Source organism: Ruditapes philippinarum, unplaced genomic scaffold, assembly GCF_026571515.1.
Source record: "Ruditapes philippinarum isolate M1 unplaced genomic scaffold, ASM2657151v2 ctg6_1_1_1_1, whole genome shotgun sequence".
Classification (NCBI taxonomy): Eukaryota; Metazoa; Mollusca; class Bivalvia; order Venerida; family Veneridae; genus Ruditapes; species Ruditapes philippinarum.
Window position 1 is genome coordinate 300832 of NW_026859747.1, and position 17924 is coordinate 318755.

Genomic DNA, 17924 nt, shown 5'->3' on the forward strand with positions numbered 1-17924 from the left:
ATGGTTGCATGGATACAAACGGCTGTAGTATGGGGACTGTTTTTCGCTTATACATCTGGAAATGTAGTATGCAATGAAAACCGTATTGGAATAGGTATGTTATTTTCTTGATAAATGTAAATAATGTCAAATTTTTAAACAATATTTTGTATTGATTTCATTTTAATTTCAATTTCTTAATCGTTAGCAAAATGTATAATATTATACAAAAATAATTGGAAATAGCTGACTCAATTTAATTGAGTTTTGATTATTCCAGTGAAACATCGCAACACACTTTCACACTCCCGAACGCCGTCTTAAGCAATATTCAATCCGACATACATAATAAAATTATAAAATAGGTGTTACATGTCTTGCTTGTTTGTTGTTGTTGTTTTTTTTTTGGTTGCTGTTTTGGTTGTTGTTCTGTTTTTTTTTTAAATAATATATCTTGGACTATAGAAAAACAAAAATCAATACTTTGATATTTGTTCATATTTGTTTTGAGGATAGAAGCCGAACAACAACAACAACAACAAAAGGCTGTTCCCTTTGATATCAGGACTTCATTTTTTAAGAGTAATATGAACATTCCACGGAATTCCCTTACGATAGATTGTTCTATGTTTTAGGACAAACCAAAAAACGCCGCTTGATTTTTATTATGATTTCGAAACGATGTTAAGAAGTTATAAATGATATACTTGAATAAGGAATTTAGTTCGAAACAAAATTTGGAACATATCAATTATAAATAAATTTTGGTCTACAATCTAAATTTTCAATAGGCATACAAGGTATGGGTTGTAATATTTAAATAAAGTCTCTATTATTATTATTATTATTATTTTATGAAGCGAAACGATATTGTCTATTGGTTCAAATATGATACATGCCCTACAATATTTCCAATTGATAATCTATATTTAACAAATAAAACATGGCCTTGAAGGCAATATGCAAGTTAACGGACTGGTTGGTCAGAATGAGGAAGGTTTATGGCCCGAATAATAAATAACAAATTACGTTCAATTAAAGAAATACATTCAAGTCATTGTTGCTGTATTTTCAATAATATAGTTATGTCATATCAACGCCATATTGCTTCTTTTGATTCCTGCGTTTCTATTCAGCGGAAATGCAAATTAAACATGAAGTTAAAAAAAGATATCACCGGCAACAAATATTGCTATTATAATTAGCTAGAAATACATGTATATGGAATTTTAGAATGATCATTTTACTGAGTTATCAGTACTGAAACTGAAAAAGACTACACATCAATCAATTAATAAAAGTCACGATAACTTTATTGTAATACATTTTTTTTAGTTTGATTTTTTTTCAATTTAGTTTTATTGAATTCATACGTTGAAAATTTAAAAACTGTACTTAATTTAAGTAAAGCCTTTGTAAAAAGTCAGGTATTTTTGTTTTGAATTTTTACACACAATCTTAATACGAAATAATGTAGCTAGTAACAATAAAACAGTCGTTTACAATCTGTTTCCAGTAAAAAGGTACACAATTTGATATAAATTTGGTTCCAAAATAAAAAAAGACTGTCCACTCAGTCCTTTTTTACCCTTATTGGCAGTAAACATTAAGGTTGTTTTATACAAATGTTAAATGCCTAAAATATCAAGTTACTTTTTTGCATATAATTTTATTGAAAATTTGATTTAAAGATCCTGTTACACATTTTTTCATGGTTTTATTTCATAAATATGATGCTCAAATTAAGATTTGTCCAATAAGCACTATTTATAAAGATATTACCCAATTTAACATTTCATGTAAATAAAGGGAGGTAATTTGAAATTTATTTTCTATAAAGTCTAAGTCAAATTTTCCAATAAGAAATGAATGCATATAATTTATTGATTAAATATAATGTGCCCAAATATTTGCAGTACACATTTTACATATTTTAGGATGTTTGAAATTGTTTTATTTGCATAATTATATACATATAAATGTTTTTGCAAGTGTGGTATACACACAGTAACAATATCAATCACAAGGCATACAGGACCTTTAACACATGAAATAAATAGATACGTTTAACAAACATATTGTTCGATTGATCAAACAAAATAATTCCGATAAAAATCCTGTATAAGAACTCTTTCTTACATCGAAAAGTAAAATGTGCAGTCGACCGAACGGTTGTATGATCATGACCTACCTTACCAAATTTTATATATATTTTTTTTCAAAATAAGGAAACGATCGAACAAAAATGCTAAATGAAAAGTACATTTCATTAGATAAAAAAAGACATGTTACATGACATGAAAATATAAAATTGACATTTTGCTCGATCAATCGAAAAAAAAAGACCGAATAAAATGTCTTGTATAAGACAATTGGTTCGTTCGATCGAACAAAAATGCTATACAAAAGCAGATTTCATTAGATAGAATATATATAATATCGGATTATAATTTAGTAAGTTTTGTATTTCAGACATTGAGCTAAATTGAGTAAATTCACGTTTGATGTACATATCACCCGTTATTAATTGTGTTCATATTCGTATTTTGATATTTTTGTAGTATTTGTAAACCGTATACTATACTTTTCTTACGTAATTTAAGTATGTTATATCCGCCACGGTAGCTTAGCGATGAACATGCATTTGTTTCTGCCAATAAAATATTTTACTTGATTTGTTATAAAACAAAATCAGTTTCTAGAATATCGTTATTTCCGTTATAAAAGCTCTGAAACTCGATTCAATTCCTTTGTCTGTCCATTTATTCTAGGATTTTCTTTTCATATGTAAATCTCACATTGAAAATATGCTATTAGTTTAATTGCTGCTGTATGATATTACTGAAAATGTATAATATTTTAAATCTCATAATGTCTTGTCTCTGTAGACGTTATCATAATTATTCCGGGAGCATTATTGTACATTTTTCTCTACCTTGTCATTATGTACTGATTTGTAAAAAAATCAACCTATTAATTTATCAAACTAACATTTTACGACAAACAGCAATCTGTCTTTGTTATCATTGCAATAGACAAGTCATAAAATAGTTCGTTATGAAAAGGGTATTAATTATATGCTATCTGTAATTTCTCTAATATCAAATAAATGCTATAACGTTTGTACTTTGTATTTTGGCAGCATTATATTACTGTAATAAAAACAGAAAGAAATAGTTCGTTTTGAAATATGAAATTATATATAACTACAACGACCTAGGCTCAAATAATACATTGCCTAAGTTTTGAATTTGGAACAATTTATTTGAAGTTTTAAGAATTTCAATATTAAAATACAAGACAATAATCAAAAATTTGGACCCTATGTGCATACCAGTTTACTCATTACTGGTGGCAAATGTTTGTTATTTGCGATCCAACAACTAAAGGGTTAAATCAAATATTATATATCTTAACAAGGTTCAGTACACTCTACAGCGGCACTTCACATTAGTACAAGTATCTGAAAATGGTTATAAATTATTCAAGATAAAGAAACATTTGCAGAAGACTTAACATGTAAGCAGGCTAGCCAGGCTGTAGAGTCGCAAAGGGAAGACACCGTCGGTTCCAGCGGACCAATTGTTAACGTAAATAATTATTTTTCAGTAACCACCGTATGTTTTTACGACTTTTAATGCTAGGGGCATGAACTGTAGCTTTCGAGACTGCAGTATTTCAGTTTAGCTGTTTTGGTCGTACATGTATTTTACATTTAAATCTTAAAAAAATATAAGTACGTTTGTACCACATATGTTGGTTCGAAAATAGTAAGAGATTATTTGAAATTAAGAAGCATCGACGGAAGTCTCAACCTTGCATTTCTTTGTGGTCGTTAAGTAATAGAATGCCCTAAACAAAAACACAACAATAACCGAAAAATGTATCTTAAATTAAATTGCGGAAGGGTATCAGAAGAAAATACGTTTCTATATCGTATATAGATGTCAATGGACCAAAAACAACAACAAAACAACAATAGCAACAACAAAAACAATGCAATTTAACCAAACGTTGATTATACAGTTATTTCTAGTATACAGGAACCATTTGCAGAATAATGCCTTTTGATGACATTTATTCAAACTTAGGCTTTTTATTTTGCAACAAAATCAATGACATTGTTTAGATATGTATGTAAAAACATAAGTGAAATGATGTTGAATAAAATAATAAAGGGGCACAGATAAATGCATGTTTTACATTGGCAGGTATAATTGGTAAAGGGGACAATTTTGTAGAGACAGAAACAACTTCGAAGCAAAGATGTGATATTGTGTTTGTTAAACATCTCATTGATACTACGCAAACTTTTCTTTTATCACGGTCAGGTATACAGATATTTATCTCTTATGCTATTTGATATTAATATTGAATATTGTATTTTGATCTCGCATAATTGAAACAATTATCAGTATAGAAAATAGAAATAAAAGACAGCAGCATCATTTGTTACAAAATTTGCCCTGATGGATAAGGATTTTACAAAACACTTGGTAAATGCAAGACAGGCTTTTGTAGCTTTAACCTATTTTCTTAGGCTGCAACATTTTAAATTAAAATTAACGCACATTATTATATGCAGAATAGAATTTACATTTTTTCAGGTAAATTAAATATTTTACTTTGTAAATTCATTACCTCGTTTCAACAATTTTTCTTTTCCTGAAGACTTTTTATTTAATTTTACTGCAATATCCATTTTTTTCTAACATATGCATTACACAAACAAACCTTTGGAAGTTTTGTTAAACATATTATTTTAACATGTGAACAATATTTACAAAATACATATTGGGATTGGGCATAAAGTTATAAAGCAATCCAAATTACATAGCCTCGGTAAAACAGTTTAATAAATAAAAGACATTTGTATAATCATAAAAAGTAAAATAATGGTATTAATGACAATAAAGATTTGAATAATTGTAATTTTATAAATCCCATCAGTAAATATGATACATTTATATACATAAATTAGCAGAACAGACTTGTATTTACCGAGATCGTGTTACATGTGAAATGTTTTTTTTTTCTGTTTCAAGATAAACACGGGTAATGACTAAAAACTACATTGTACCTTAAATTTATCTATTTAACATAAAATCGTGACATATATAATCCATGCTTTTATTTTAGTTCAAATACTAGACAACAACCCAGATGTCGATGTTATTATGCTGCTAGATTATGACAGGGATGTTCTGAGAATGCCAAATATTTTGATAACAAAACACAAGAAGCTGATAAAACTTGGTGCAAGATCTACTAACATTGTGAAGGTAATGTTTATAAAATGATTTGTATTGGTTAGCTCCGTTGATCGGGTTTCGGAGCATGTGATATCGCTGATAATGCGTATTCGTTTTTACCCTTGTAAAGCACAATTATTGCAAATGATTATATATTTTCCCACATAGTCTCTGGAAGCGTCGATGGCAAACATATTCGTCCACCCGCTCAGCTAAATAGGAAGCATTGGATTTGTAACCCAGGTGTTTAAGGTACAATCATCGTGCGAGTATATATCAATGTCAGATATTCACTCAAATGGCTATTTGGGTTTTACTACTGATTCACAAATGATCGGTCACTTGCCGAGAAATTGGAGATTACTGGTTAGTTATCCTGGAAAACATTAGGTACATTGACGGCCGTTACAGATTTCAAATTCCCTGCTATACAATTATATCATACAATACAAGACTATAAAAATTAAAAAATATTTGAATCTGATCTTATCATTTAAAACTTAATTTGATATTTTTTAAGGAAAACAAAAAATTTAAAAAAAATCATTGTGCATTTATTTCATTTTATTTTATATTGAATTACAAATATAAATAGTAATAAGTTCAAATAACTTACCATAAATTTATTCCAGTGTTTGATTTTTCTCAGTTATTTTCTTTTTTATACATGCGTTTTCATTGACTGTATGAATATTTTCCAAGCTGACAATTATGTATGTTCAGAGTTCTAAAAGCATTTTGAAGCCCCTTCAAAACATTTCATGCATTGCTAATTTTCAAAAGCAGAACTTAAGTACATTTTGTATCAAAATAACTCTCAAACAAACAGTCAAAGTCTTAGAAGTAGCAAAGAAGTTTCTAGTACCAAATACTATCAAAAGAAAGCACTTAAACAGCCCTGGTGCTTCAATTGAAGCACATACACACAAATTCAGAAGCTCATTAGAAGCTGGATGAGACTTCAGATGAAGTACGGCTGCTGTTGAAGTAAATACTCTTGAAGTCTCTATTTCTTCAGCTGAAGCACAGGTGGGTGCTAGTTATGAAACTTCAAGAAATCCAGATGAAGCATTTTAAATTTAGGGGACTTTTGTGAAGTGGGGGCTGCTTTTGTGGCTTGGTTGACATACAATTTAAATGTGTTAATAACGAGTAGTGATTCACAAATATTTGATTCAAATATGAAGCAAGAATTTTAATGTTAAGAATTTATAACTTATATTATTATTAATATTCATTTATGCACGTCCGTGTATTTTATACTCTTAATATATAAATATATGAATCGAGTAATTACGCGCATGGGCAAAATCTAATATTTTTTCTCGATGCGTATTGTATTAAATTAATACTTAAAATCGTTCAGTTTCAGTGTCGAAATAATACCGGACAGAATGATACAACAAATGTATGTGACCCAACTTCCATGATCACTGATATGTCAAACTCAGACTCGGACATGTATTGCTTAAAAGATCTCAACATTACAAACATGGATAGGTAAAAATTTTAAAAACGTTTTCCTTGGAATGTTATTGCCTCGGGATTTTAAAAATTAAGAGTAAGGAAATTAAATAAAAATCAATTTATTTTCATTGTTTAATATGCAGGGAAAATAGTTAATCTCGCTTTCAATTTTGTGTCATTATACAAATTCACTAATTCAATAATGATAATTCTGGAAAAAAAAATCTGAAATTTAATACGTTCAGAACTTCATCATATTGTACACAACTCTTGAAAGAAAAATGAAGTTCCGTTAAGCAAAAACCTTAATGGAGTCCCTTTAAAGCCTAGTAGCATATCAGTTTTCCATATTCACCGTATTTCCTAAACTATATTGTTCATCATGATACGGCAATGAACCATTGGTCCATGGTATTTAATATTAAAAATAGAATAAAACGAAATCACTAAAGAACGCCGACAACTCCAAAATTCAAAATGTTGCCGCAAACTTTCTTTGATTGGGCCTTTTCTTGGTCTGTATTGTAAAATGCAAAATTTCGTCAACGACCCCAGCACTATTCAAAATTTATTTTACAATACATATTGAATGGTTAAATATGGTTTTGCAACCATCCGCAGATACGTTCTAACGGCTTGTCTGTAAGAAATTGTTTCAATTGTCAATCTTGTGATAAACAATGCCTGTAAACCACTTCAAAAACCAAATTCAGTCTTGTTATCTTGATGTCTTATCTTAAAGTTTCCTTCCCTTCAGGGACGATATTTTAATGAAAATGCCAGTGCCTAGAGCAATACGTGCCATGGTTAAATTGCTGAAATGGCGTTCTGTGATAATATTTTACGAGATCTCAACAGGTAATTAAAGATCACATTTTTCTTTATTTTGCTAGACTAATTACCTTACGGCGTGTCTCAAAATTTCAGAAAGTTTCTCCATATATATGTCAAGTTTGTTTAGTTTATGTCTTTAAATATAGCAATGATCAAATGTTACAGTAATACTAGGCATCTCATGCTAAAATAAATCAAACCATTAAAAAAAGAAATGTCACATTCGAGTCATTTACGAATTGAAACATTTATTTTATTCTGGTACTTTTAAAAAATAAATCATTTTATTTATGACTTTGCTAGGATTTATTGACATTTAAATAAAAGACTTCTATGAAATTACTGAAAAAATGTTTTCAATCAAGTGCAATTTTAAAATGAATGGTTAAAATATTGAGAAATAAACCACTAATTGACAATTGAAAAAAAAATGAAGGAAAAAAAACTTAATATCGGCTTTATTGTTTAATATTGGTAATACCTATTGCTGAAAAAGAAAATATACTTTTCAAAGCCTTTTCCAAAATATTACATTAAACGAGAAAGTTAAAAATAATATATACGAAATTGGTTATGACGTTGTTTCACTTGTTGTGCAAATCTGTTCTTTTATTTTAAAAGAAGGTTTATAAGAAACTTGACTATCTTGATTTGCTACAGAAATAGAGACAACTCAGCTTGTTGATGGCTTATCAAAAGAGCGTGTAATTTTTGCAATGTTTGACGTCGAAAAAGTTCAAGATGCGCTTCACACTCTGAGTGAAATATATGAAAAGAAAAGAGAGGTTAAGGAAAGTGTAGGCGTTGTTCTTATGTGCAGGTTTGACAATGCGAAGAAACTTTTAAAAGCAGTAAGTACTGGCAACACTGTTTATTATATTTTTAAATTATTTTTTGTAACGGCTCACGGGTAGTCTCATACGTTATTTACTATTCACCAGATTGCTTTCAAGAAGTAAACTATTTATTCAATAGTCAATCACATATTCATATCAATGGAACTTAACTTGGTTTTTCGTTTCGGAGTAGAGGCAAAATGCTACCCACCGAAACCAATTATACAAACCAACGATTTGTAAGTACATTTGATTGTGCAAAATGAAATAATTAGTAAATTTCTTTTGCATTGTACTTGTTCGATTTTCATTTAATCATAGGCAAATCAGTTTGATATAATTAACCACAAAAAGACGCTTCTCACGATGTCTACGAGATGGTTGATTGCTCTGTACGATTACAGCCGAAAAGCTTCGAATTTACTAAAGAAGTTCTCAAATAACCTCGACAACGTTGTAATTCTCGCTGTTCCAAAGTTTCAAACCATGGATATTGAAGTATGTATCACTTTCTTTAATTGCATAATGCTATAATATAGAAAACATAAAAAAGTAATTTTATAGTTGAGCTATAAAATAGCATCCGTCTTTTGTCTAGAAAAACGCCAAATATGACACCTTGGTGATACTTTTTACAGCCGTCACACGGCACAAATAACAGTGATCTGACCATAAAATAAAGGCAAAACATAATCCCTAACGGGTGTTCAAAAAGGCAAAATTGAAAATGTTGTAGGTTCTATTTAATCGAGTCTGTTCATGAACGGTAGTGGTAATTGCAAGCAACCTTCTACGCCCCACCACCACAAGAACCGGCTTAAAAACAATTCAACATTCAACATGAAATGGTAACACTTGTAAATGCACTTACTCAGTTCCTTTTCAAAAAATTGATGAACTAAATTAAAGTGAGGGACTACTTAAAGGAAATAAACATGTATTCATAAATTTAACTTGCTCATTTAATAACCTTGTACTAAAGCTTTGCTCTGGTTTAATAATCTTATATTAACAATGATAGTGTTCGTCGCGGTATAGCAAGTTATGTGTTGATATGCCGTCAAACAAACAAACTAGCAAAGTACCTCTGGTGAGAGATGCACGGCTATCAGAGCCCTTTTGTTAAACGCAGTACCATATAGTGGCATATACATATGTACATTAATTGTTGAAAGGAATATCTAGTTAAATATCACAAAATCATATGATTTGAACATGTTTGAACAAAACATTTCTTAATGTGTGCGTGTGTCTGTGTGCGTGCTCGCGCGTGTGTGTGTGTGTTTGGTTTTGTTTTACGGCGCTCCAAAAAAATTATGTTAGTATGGAAAACGCATTTTGGCCTCAGGTGTTACAAACTTAAATGCAACACAGCGGGTCAGAACCACCTAACCTGCTGGAGGTCAGAGATCAGAGACGGTTATAATTCGAACCCATTTATTCGTCTTCAACGATCACGCAGGAATTTAACGGTGATTGCAATTGTAATGCCTCAACCCTAAAGGCCACAAGATAAAATTTGAAAAGAAGTTTGAGAAAATTGACATAAGAATGTAAGACATTGAATTAAAGTCAATTTTAAATATTGAAATTTTATAATATTTTATATTTATATTTGAACGTATTTAGGAAGACACTTGTGAAGGGAATTTCACTGATTTCTATGCCAGCTACAACATATACTTGTATAACGGTAATTACATGAATAAATTACGTTTTATTTAAGGCATTATGCAAGCATGTCGAATCTACTATGCATGGTGCTTTGAGGGAAGAAGTAGTTGATACAAATTTCAATGCCTTTAAAGTGAGATTCATCACCGCATTGGAAAGGGTAGGTTAGAAAAGGTTACAAATCGTTACGCTTGCTTAATGTATATAATAAATTCAGGTAGGTCTTTTTCTGTCACAGTTCCGTTTGTTTCAAACTCAATATCAGTTTTAAAAATTACTTTGATATAACAACCATGCTATATGAGACACATTATGAGTTACCTTTCCTTATATGTTCATCGTAGACTTATCATAAATATCTGATTCACATAACAAGTACACTTATCAAAGAATACCTATCATCGCAAATTATAGACAAACAGATTCTTGCTGAGTTTTACTTTGACGGTCCAGGGTTTTCATGCTTCATGTAGTTTTATACATTCTAATGATTGTTTTAGGAAGCGAAATATTGGAATCCAACCAGCAAATGTAAAGGTTACCATATAGACACGCTGATGTGGACGAATAAAGGGAGAGAATTCAGTCGTATTGGCTATACGGATTTTAACGGCAATGTTGCCGCTTTGTCAGACATTTTTCCAAACACAAAATACGGATACAATAGGAGATCGTTTCTTGTTTCTACGCTCTCTGTAAGTGTTATATATTTATTTATGATGTAATAAAACGTACCACTTTATATAATGTGTCTTCAGTTACAAAGATAGAAATGTAAATCAACTTTAGCTTGCTATATCCTTTTAATCTTTGCAAGAGAATTTTTTTGTTCAATACAGGCTGTTATTTATTGCTTAAATATAAATTCTAAAAAGTGTATACTATGTCAAGAACGATCTAGATTATTTTATATTAAAAGGGGATATTGAATAAGGGTAGGTTCAATACGGAATTTATTGAATGAGTTGAAAAATAGTTATCATATTGTGCGAGCTTTCAGCAAGCATAATACATGTACATGTATATTCTCTTTATAACATATGCAAAACAAGAATTATTTACAATAAAAAGAAACACACACTTTTAAATTGACGTATTTTTAATGTAACGCTAACATTTAGCGCATATTTACTCTATTTTTTTTCCATAATGCAAAAGACGTCACGCCAAATTATATTATGCCAATAGTACAATACCGTTTTAACGGTATCATAAAAGCGGCGCGGGTATATGATGTTATCTAAGTATGTGAATAAATTGTGCTTATGGCCAGTGGCTTATTCAAACTATTGCTACATTTTATATTGTTAAGTGGGGCTTTAATTCGTTTTGGATAAACATTTTAAGTGTGTGTGTTTTGTTTTTGTAAATACCATGAAACATAAGTAAAAAAAATCGGTCTTCTATTACAAAGCTCGGGATTTAATCTCAAAGCACTTTCAAACAAATACTTCGAAAAGAGGTACTTTAGCTATCTGCTGTCAACGGGGGGCTGCTGCTGTTACTTTACATTTGGGATATATTTAGTTTTTTTTATTTGTTTCAGTACGCACCATTTGTGATGAAGAAACTAGTAAATAATACCTATGTTTACGAAGGATTCTGTATGGACTTGTTGAACGAGCTAGCCAGCAAGCTGAACTTTACGTAAATATACTAAATTACAAGGATTAGTCATTATGCATATTCTTTATTTTCACTCTGTTCCTGCTTATCGAATGTTCGCATGTTGAATACGCATCGTTAGTATTCATCAGGAAGATCATGAATAAACTATAAACAAACCTGACATAAGTACAGAATTATCTTAACATGAACTTATTTTAAACGTTATTGTTAAAATTATTAAAATATAAAATCATTAAATATTATAATTATTTGACGGAGTGTATTTTAATGTTGTAAGCAATTACTCTTTCGTGTAGGTATGACCTGACTGAACCAGCCGATGGCAAATGGGGAGGCTTAAGCCATAAAGAGAATTTAACTTTCAATGGTCTAGTCGGTCAGTTGCAGAGAGAGGTTAGTTTACTTAATGAACAACCTTTAAAATATTCCTATATATCTATCTAAAACCTTGTTAAATTCCAAACATTCAAAACCCAAACAAACAGCCCTAACTTGGTTTTTAAACTTTAGCGTGCTAATTGCAACTGGTATTTCCCAACTTGTACAGACCAAAATCTTGGTTTGCAACATCCATTATTATGTCAGCATCTATTAGGAAAACCCCCTTAAAGAAATTCATTGTATAGTCGGAATTTAAATATGTACAAGTCCATTAAAGATTTTTAAGATAGTGCGGTGAGGTTAAAAATTCCATTATAAGAGCCACATGTATTCAAATAATTATGAACGTTACGATTATGTTAAGATTTCGACCTCTGCTGTCAAGATTGTACTGAAAACGAACAAACAGTAAAAATTAAAATTTTCCAAAGATTGTTAAACATCAATTGTTAATGACATTACGTTATATAGAATACTAGGTCCGACCAATCATTAACAACGTTACGTACATCAATCATCATGTGTAATTTACAGATTAAGACAGTGTTTTCTTTCTGTCAAAAATACAAGGATAAATTAAAAACGTGTATTTTTTTCCTGTGTACTTACCTGCTTTACCAAAAAATCTTAAACAACGGTTGCCCTTTCCGCCCGCTTTTTGGGCTTGTTTGCGTGAAAAAGAAAATCGGACAATTATGACAAGTTACCTACGAGTAAATGAAAAATTCAAACTAAGATATATTATACAACAGTTATAGGGTGGAAATTTGGTTGAATATCCAGACTTATGTGATATTCAAGTACCACATTAGCCTATTCCATGGCCATAGCCTGTCCCATATTTACTTAATCGTCAATATTTGTTTATTGTAAAACGCATTTGTAGGAACTGTTAAATGGTTATATTCAAAAATAATGAGTTCATGTTTGCATGTTAATTTCAGGAAGTTGATATTGTTGCTGCACCAATATCAGTACAAGCAGAAAGAGAATCTGTCATGGATTACAGTTACCCTTTCTTTTATGAATATACAACGGTGCTAGTTAAAAAACCGGATGCGAATGCTACAAAGTGGCGTACTCTAATCGATCCATTTAAGTGGGAGGTTTTCGTTGCTATAGGTTTATGATTTTTTCTCTTCTCATGTGCCGGTAAAATATACATTTAATAGATAAATGAATAAATAAAATAAAAAAAAATAAATACGGAATTTATTTGATCCCGATTGTGTAAGAAGCTATGACCTTATAGACATACTTCGACATACTGTCGATTCCTTTCCTGAAAACAACCATATTTGGGTCAACATATTTACCAATATGATTAAAAATTTTATTTAAAATACCTTTTATTGTAAAATTTAGTAGCATACTAAGGGTTTGTGGTGCCCCTTTGTTCTAATTTACACTAACGACCGCTATTTAAACAACATGAATGCTGTTTTTGTAATATTTTAATGAAAATTGTAGTACTGTATCTTATTTTCAGGTGCGTCTGTGTTGATAGTTACCATAATATTTTATCTTCTTGAAAAGAACAATCCATTTTATGATGCTAGTTCCATCAACCGAAGCGGAAACAGACAAATAAACGGGACACCAAGAACACTAGACCGCTCGTTTTGGCATATATTTGGAGCGTTGTTCTGTCAAGGTAAATTGAGTTATATCTAAATGTGTATATTACAGTAATTTTGAATTACATAAGTTTGATTTACAGTGACTTTAAAAAAGAGCACAATTAAATGGTTTATGTTCAGAGTGAAACTGTCAAAGTATGAATCTTTACAAGCCTAAATAATCTAATCATGATATGATCAGTTTCTGAATTTAAACACAATTACGTTAGCATTCTTTTACAACTTAAGTTTCCATTGAAATGACTCATTCTCAGTTTACTTGCATTTTGCGAAGTTTAGTTTAACAGTTTTTATTATCTGTAACTAATTTTTTTATAACAGCCACACACAGAGCTGTTTAGTTGTAAATTCCCTAAAACATTTTAGAACTGTTGAAAAGAATAGCATGTACAAAGCTTCTAATACATGTATAGATATTACAATATTATCATCACCACCACCCGCATGCCAAAAATGGCAGCCATTTTGGAAATGATCATCTTAATGGCATTCAGGGGAAGGTAAAACAGGCTATCGATAAAGTCGTGCTGTAGCTTACGACAGTCGTTAAATTGAATCTTTAAATACTGCATACTAATATTAAACTTAATATTGTAATAAAATAATTTTTTAAAATACAATTGACCTCACAGGAGGGGTACATTTACCAGAATCTACAGCTGGAAGGACATTGATGAGTTGTTGGTGGCTAACATGTATAATTACCGTAGGCACATATTGTGGCAACCTTATTGCTTTTCTTACCGTAACAAAAGAAAAACCTCCATTCAATACCTTACAAGAAATGAATAAACTGAAGGGAACATATAAATGGGGGACTATTGGCGGAACAATCTGGGAGTGGGAGTTTCCAGTAAGTAGCATTAAATAGAAAAGAATGTCATATCAGTATGTTTAATTTGTTTCTTTAAATTTAGACATAATTTTTTTATATTTTTTCAACCTCAATTCGTAATGAATAACAAGAACGATTGAACAATCAAATTATGTGCTTAAATGGGTTAACATTTCAATACACTACAATACACAGGTCTTAGATTTTAGCATATTGCATCGCCATGGCAATCTACAACATGATATAGAAAGCATGCCATCGGGATTAAAGTCGTTCCCTTATTTTATTTTATTTATTTGATAAAGCAAGTCTTAAGCTTTTTGTCAGTCACAATTAGGCATAAAGTCATGCCTGTTATGCATAGCATTGTTAACCAGTTTTGTATCATACCTGTTCAAATTATGCTTCTGTTGTTAATATTTAACCAAATACATTAACAATAAAACGAAATCAGAATGACACAACCTTTTATTTACGTTTTCTTATCGACGTTAGTATTGTAATCTTCTTTAGCCGGGCTTTACGTCATCGTACTGGTGGAAGAAGACCTCCGGAGCCTCTCCTTGCAATACTACTTAAGACACGAACGGGCACCTGACTAGAACCACTGAAGTTCCGTAAACATGCTACATATTTTCCTCACATGAAAAAAATCCAAAGTCCTTTCAGAGATTCGAACCCACAGTGGTGGGAAAATGGTATGAAGTCAACAGCCATAATCACTCGGCCACGGTAGTCCCTTGACGTAAGATTAATAAAGTAAGCAACACCAAGTTGCCTATATAAACGCGTTAAAACAATGAGCGTAATCTTTCCAAATGACATTCTTACATATGTTAGGAGCGGTACATGTACACCTTATGTAAAGAAATATATAAAACTATGATATGCCGTGTCCAGGCATTCTTTTGTTTATTTATGAAGTCTTATGTTAATTAGATTCTTGACAGACAATACGATAAAATTTAATGCATATGGCAGAGGCCGTGAAACAGATGATCACGAAAATACGAATCTGCGATTTTCACTTTCTCCTTAATGTTAAGTTAGAAATTGCTTTAAAATTTCATCTTCTTACTCGAGTCTTTTCTGATTTGACTGGTTTCTGATGATTGGTAATTTTACACCTTGCTGAATTCCAGTGTGTATGGAAATTCGATATTTATACTGCATACATGACATAGATAATTGCTTGTAGTTCTATGCTCATTTTAGAACTCTAGTCATTCAGCATTCAGAGCAACTGGAGAAGCATTTATAGAGTTCAACAAAACAGACCCAAGTGTTTTACACCTGGATCCAGATTATCATGTGAATCGAGTAAAGGAAGGGAAGTATGCCTGGATAGGTATACCTTTGCACAAAGTTTCATATTACTTATGAATAATTACGATTCAATGTGGTCCTTGATAACAAACCAGTTCTTGCTTTTATTTGATCCTACATTCTGTACAGCAAGCCGCTGAACTATATTTAAACATTAATATCTAAAAGCCATTTCAATATGAAGCAACATATAAGTTCTTTTATTTAAACGTATTATAGTACAATTGTAATTAAAACCATTACAAATAACACCTATCAAAGCTATGGAAAAGTAAGTAGGTCTGTAGTTCGGAAATTATTTTGTAGGGGACAAAACATATATAGAGATTGTAATGGCCACTGAATGCAGTTTGATGAAAATCAAGGAGGAGTTTATGCCACTAATTTATGTGTTTGGCTTTAAGGACAAGTCCTCGCATGCTGCTATATTTACAGACCAGTAAGTAATATTCTGTCCAAAATACTAATTTTCAACCTTTTCTAAAGGCCATAGAAAATAGTTTCTGCTCAAAAGTTATTTTGTTAGCATGTTAATCCTGTCCATTCTTGCATCAGATTGCTTCCTAATTTATTGATAACGCTGTACGTTATATTATATTGCGTTCAATAGTATTCAAATAACAACCAGGACTGACTTATCATCAAATACATTTTAGCATAGATGACGTGACCTCTATATCATTGCTATTACAATGGGAATGTCGGCATCATGCTATTAGCACATTCTCCAATCGCCTTAAAAAGCTACATATCTGCGTTAAAAGTTTTTAAGAATACTTCCATATTACCTGAATGGAAGAAATATTTCGTATATATCCTAACAGCGAATGGCGCATGCAGAAACTCATTTCTATACCGTTACAGTTAAAACCCTACCTTAAATAACAGGGTAATAATTTGTTTCTGAACATTTATTTAGTTTACAGACAATTTTCGTGTTAAATAACAGAGACATTTTATGTCCCAACTCTGTAGAATCGACCAAGATTATCGAGACAACTTGATGTTACAATAAATAAACGTTATTAAAAAAGATATAGCTTTATACCCTCTTATACATATCCTTTAAAGTGTAAAATTGTTAGTTTAATAATCCTAATACCTCATTCCCCATAAAGTACTTATCGAAAATCTTTACAAAGTCATTTTACGTCTACAATTACCGTTCGGTGATTTACCAAGCAGTTTTTTAATACAATTTTCACAAATATACCTTATTTGCTTAAACGCATAATTTGGCTTTTTGAACTAATATTCCCCCAAAAACTAACTATCTTATAATTATGACTGACATATCTTGGTAATTAGCTTTCTTTAATTGTCAGAATGATGAAGATTCACGAAGGAGGCTTACTGCAAATTTGGAAAAGGAAATGGTGGCCTAAGTCAAGTTTCTGCGCTGGCAATTCAATCACAGAGGCAAAACCAATTTCATTAATGGATGTTCAAAGTGCCTTTTATGTTTGTGTAATTGGTTTGGTCCTTAGTATGATTGCTTTTCTAACTGAAATAGTATTGAACAAATACAGATGGTATTATAGGAATCGCATTAACGAACGGCAGGATGAAAACATAAAGAATAACGGATCACACAGCCAATGAGGCATGATATTTTCAAGTGAATAAGTTTGTGAACTCCAAGTATGATTTAACACAATATGTTGTTTCAATTTGTTTGTCTTATAAAAGTGTATATATTCGTGATTTGCATTGCCGTTTTACTTGGTTGGATTTTGTCATTCTACATGGTGTTTGTATGTTATTCAGGATCGTTCAATCATAAAATAATTATAAAATATCATATTATATTCAACATTTTAGTCATCATGCTTATTGATTTTCGATAATCTGGAAACAAAATGATTCCTCGGAAACATAAATTACAACAAAAGTACATGAAAATTGTAAACTCGGTTTGATTGAGTCTGTACATGAGGGACAATGGATAAGTACAACATCACTCACGCCCGCTATCACCGGCTTGAGCGGTACTCAATTCTTAACGCTTAATAGTGCTTGCATCAATGATCCCGAAGGACCTGAAAAATGTAACAACACTGAAGTGAAGTAC

The 17924-nt window shown here is 31.0% G+C and overlaps 1 protein-coding gene across 1 annotated transcript; it reads left to right on the forward strand.

Annotated features, from left to right (window-relative positions):
• Positions 1-17493, forward strand: LOC132757774 (glutamate receptor ionotropic, delta-1-like). Its single transcript, XM_060749161.1, is given in 17 exon segments — positions 1-94; positions 5119-5261; positions 6181-6260; positions 7456-7556; positions 8193-8383; positions 8690-8866; positions 10095-10202; positions 10543-10737; positions 11589-11689; positions 11968-12064; positions 12997-13174; positions 13542-13706; positions 14325-14549; positions 15368-15372; positions 15743-15875; positions 16160-16292; positions 17179-17493. Coding segments are annotated over 17 exon segments (2403 nt in total). The 3' UTR covers positions 17456-17493.
• The last annotated feature ends 431 nt before the right edge of the window (positions 17494-17924 follow it).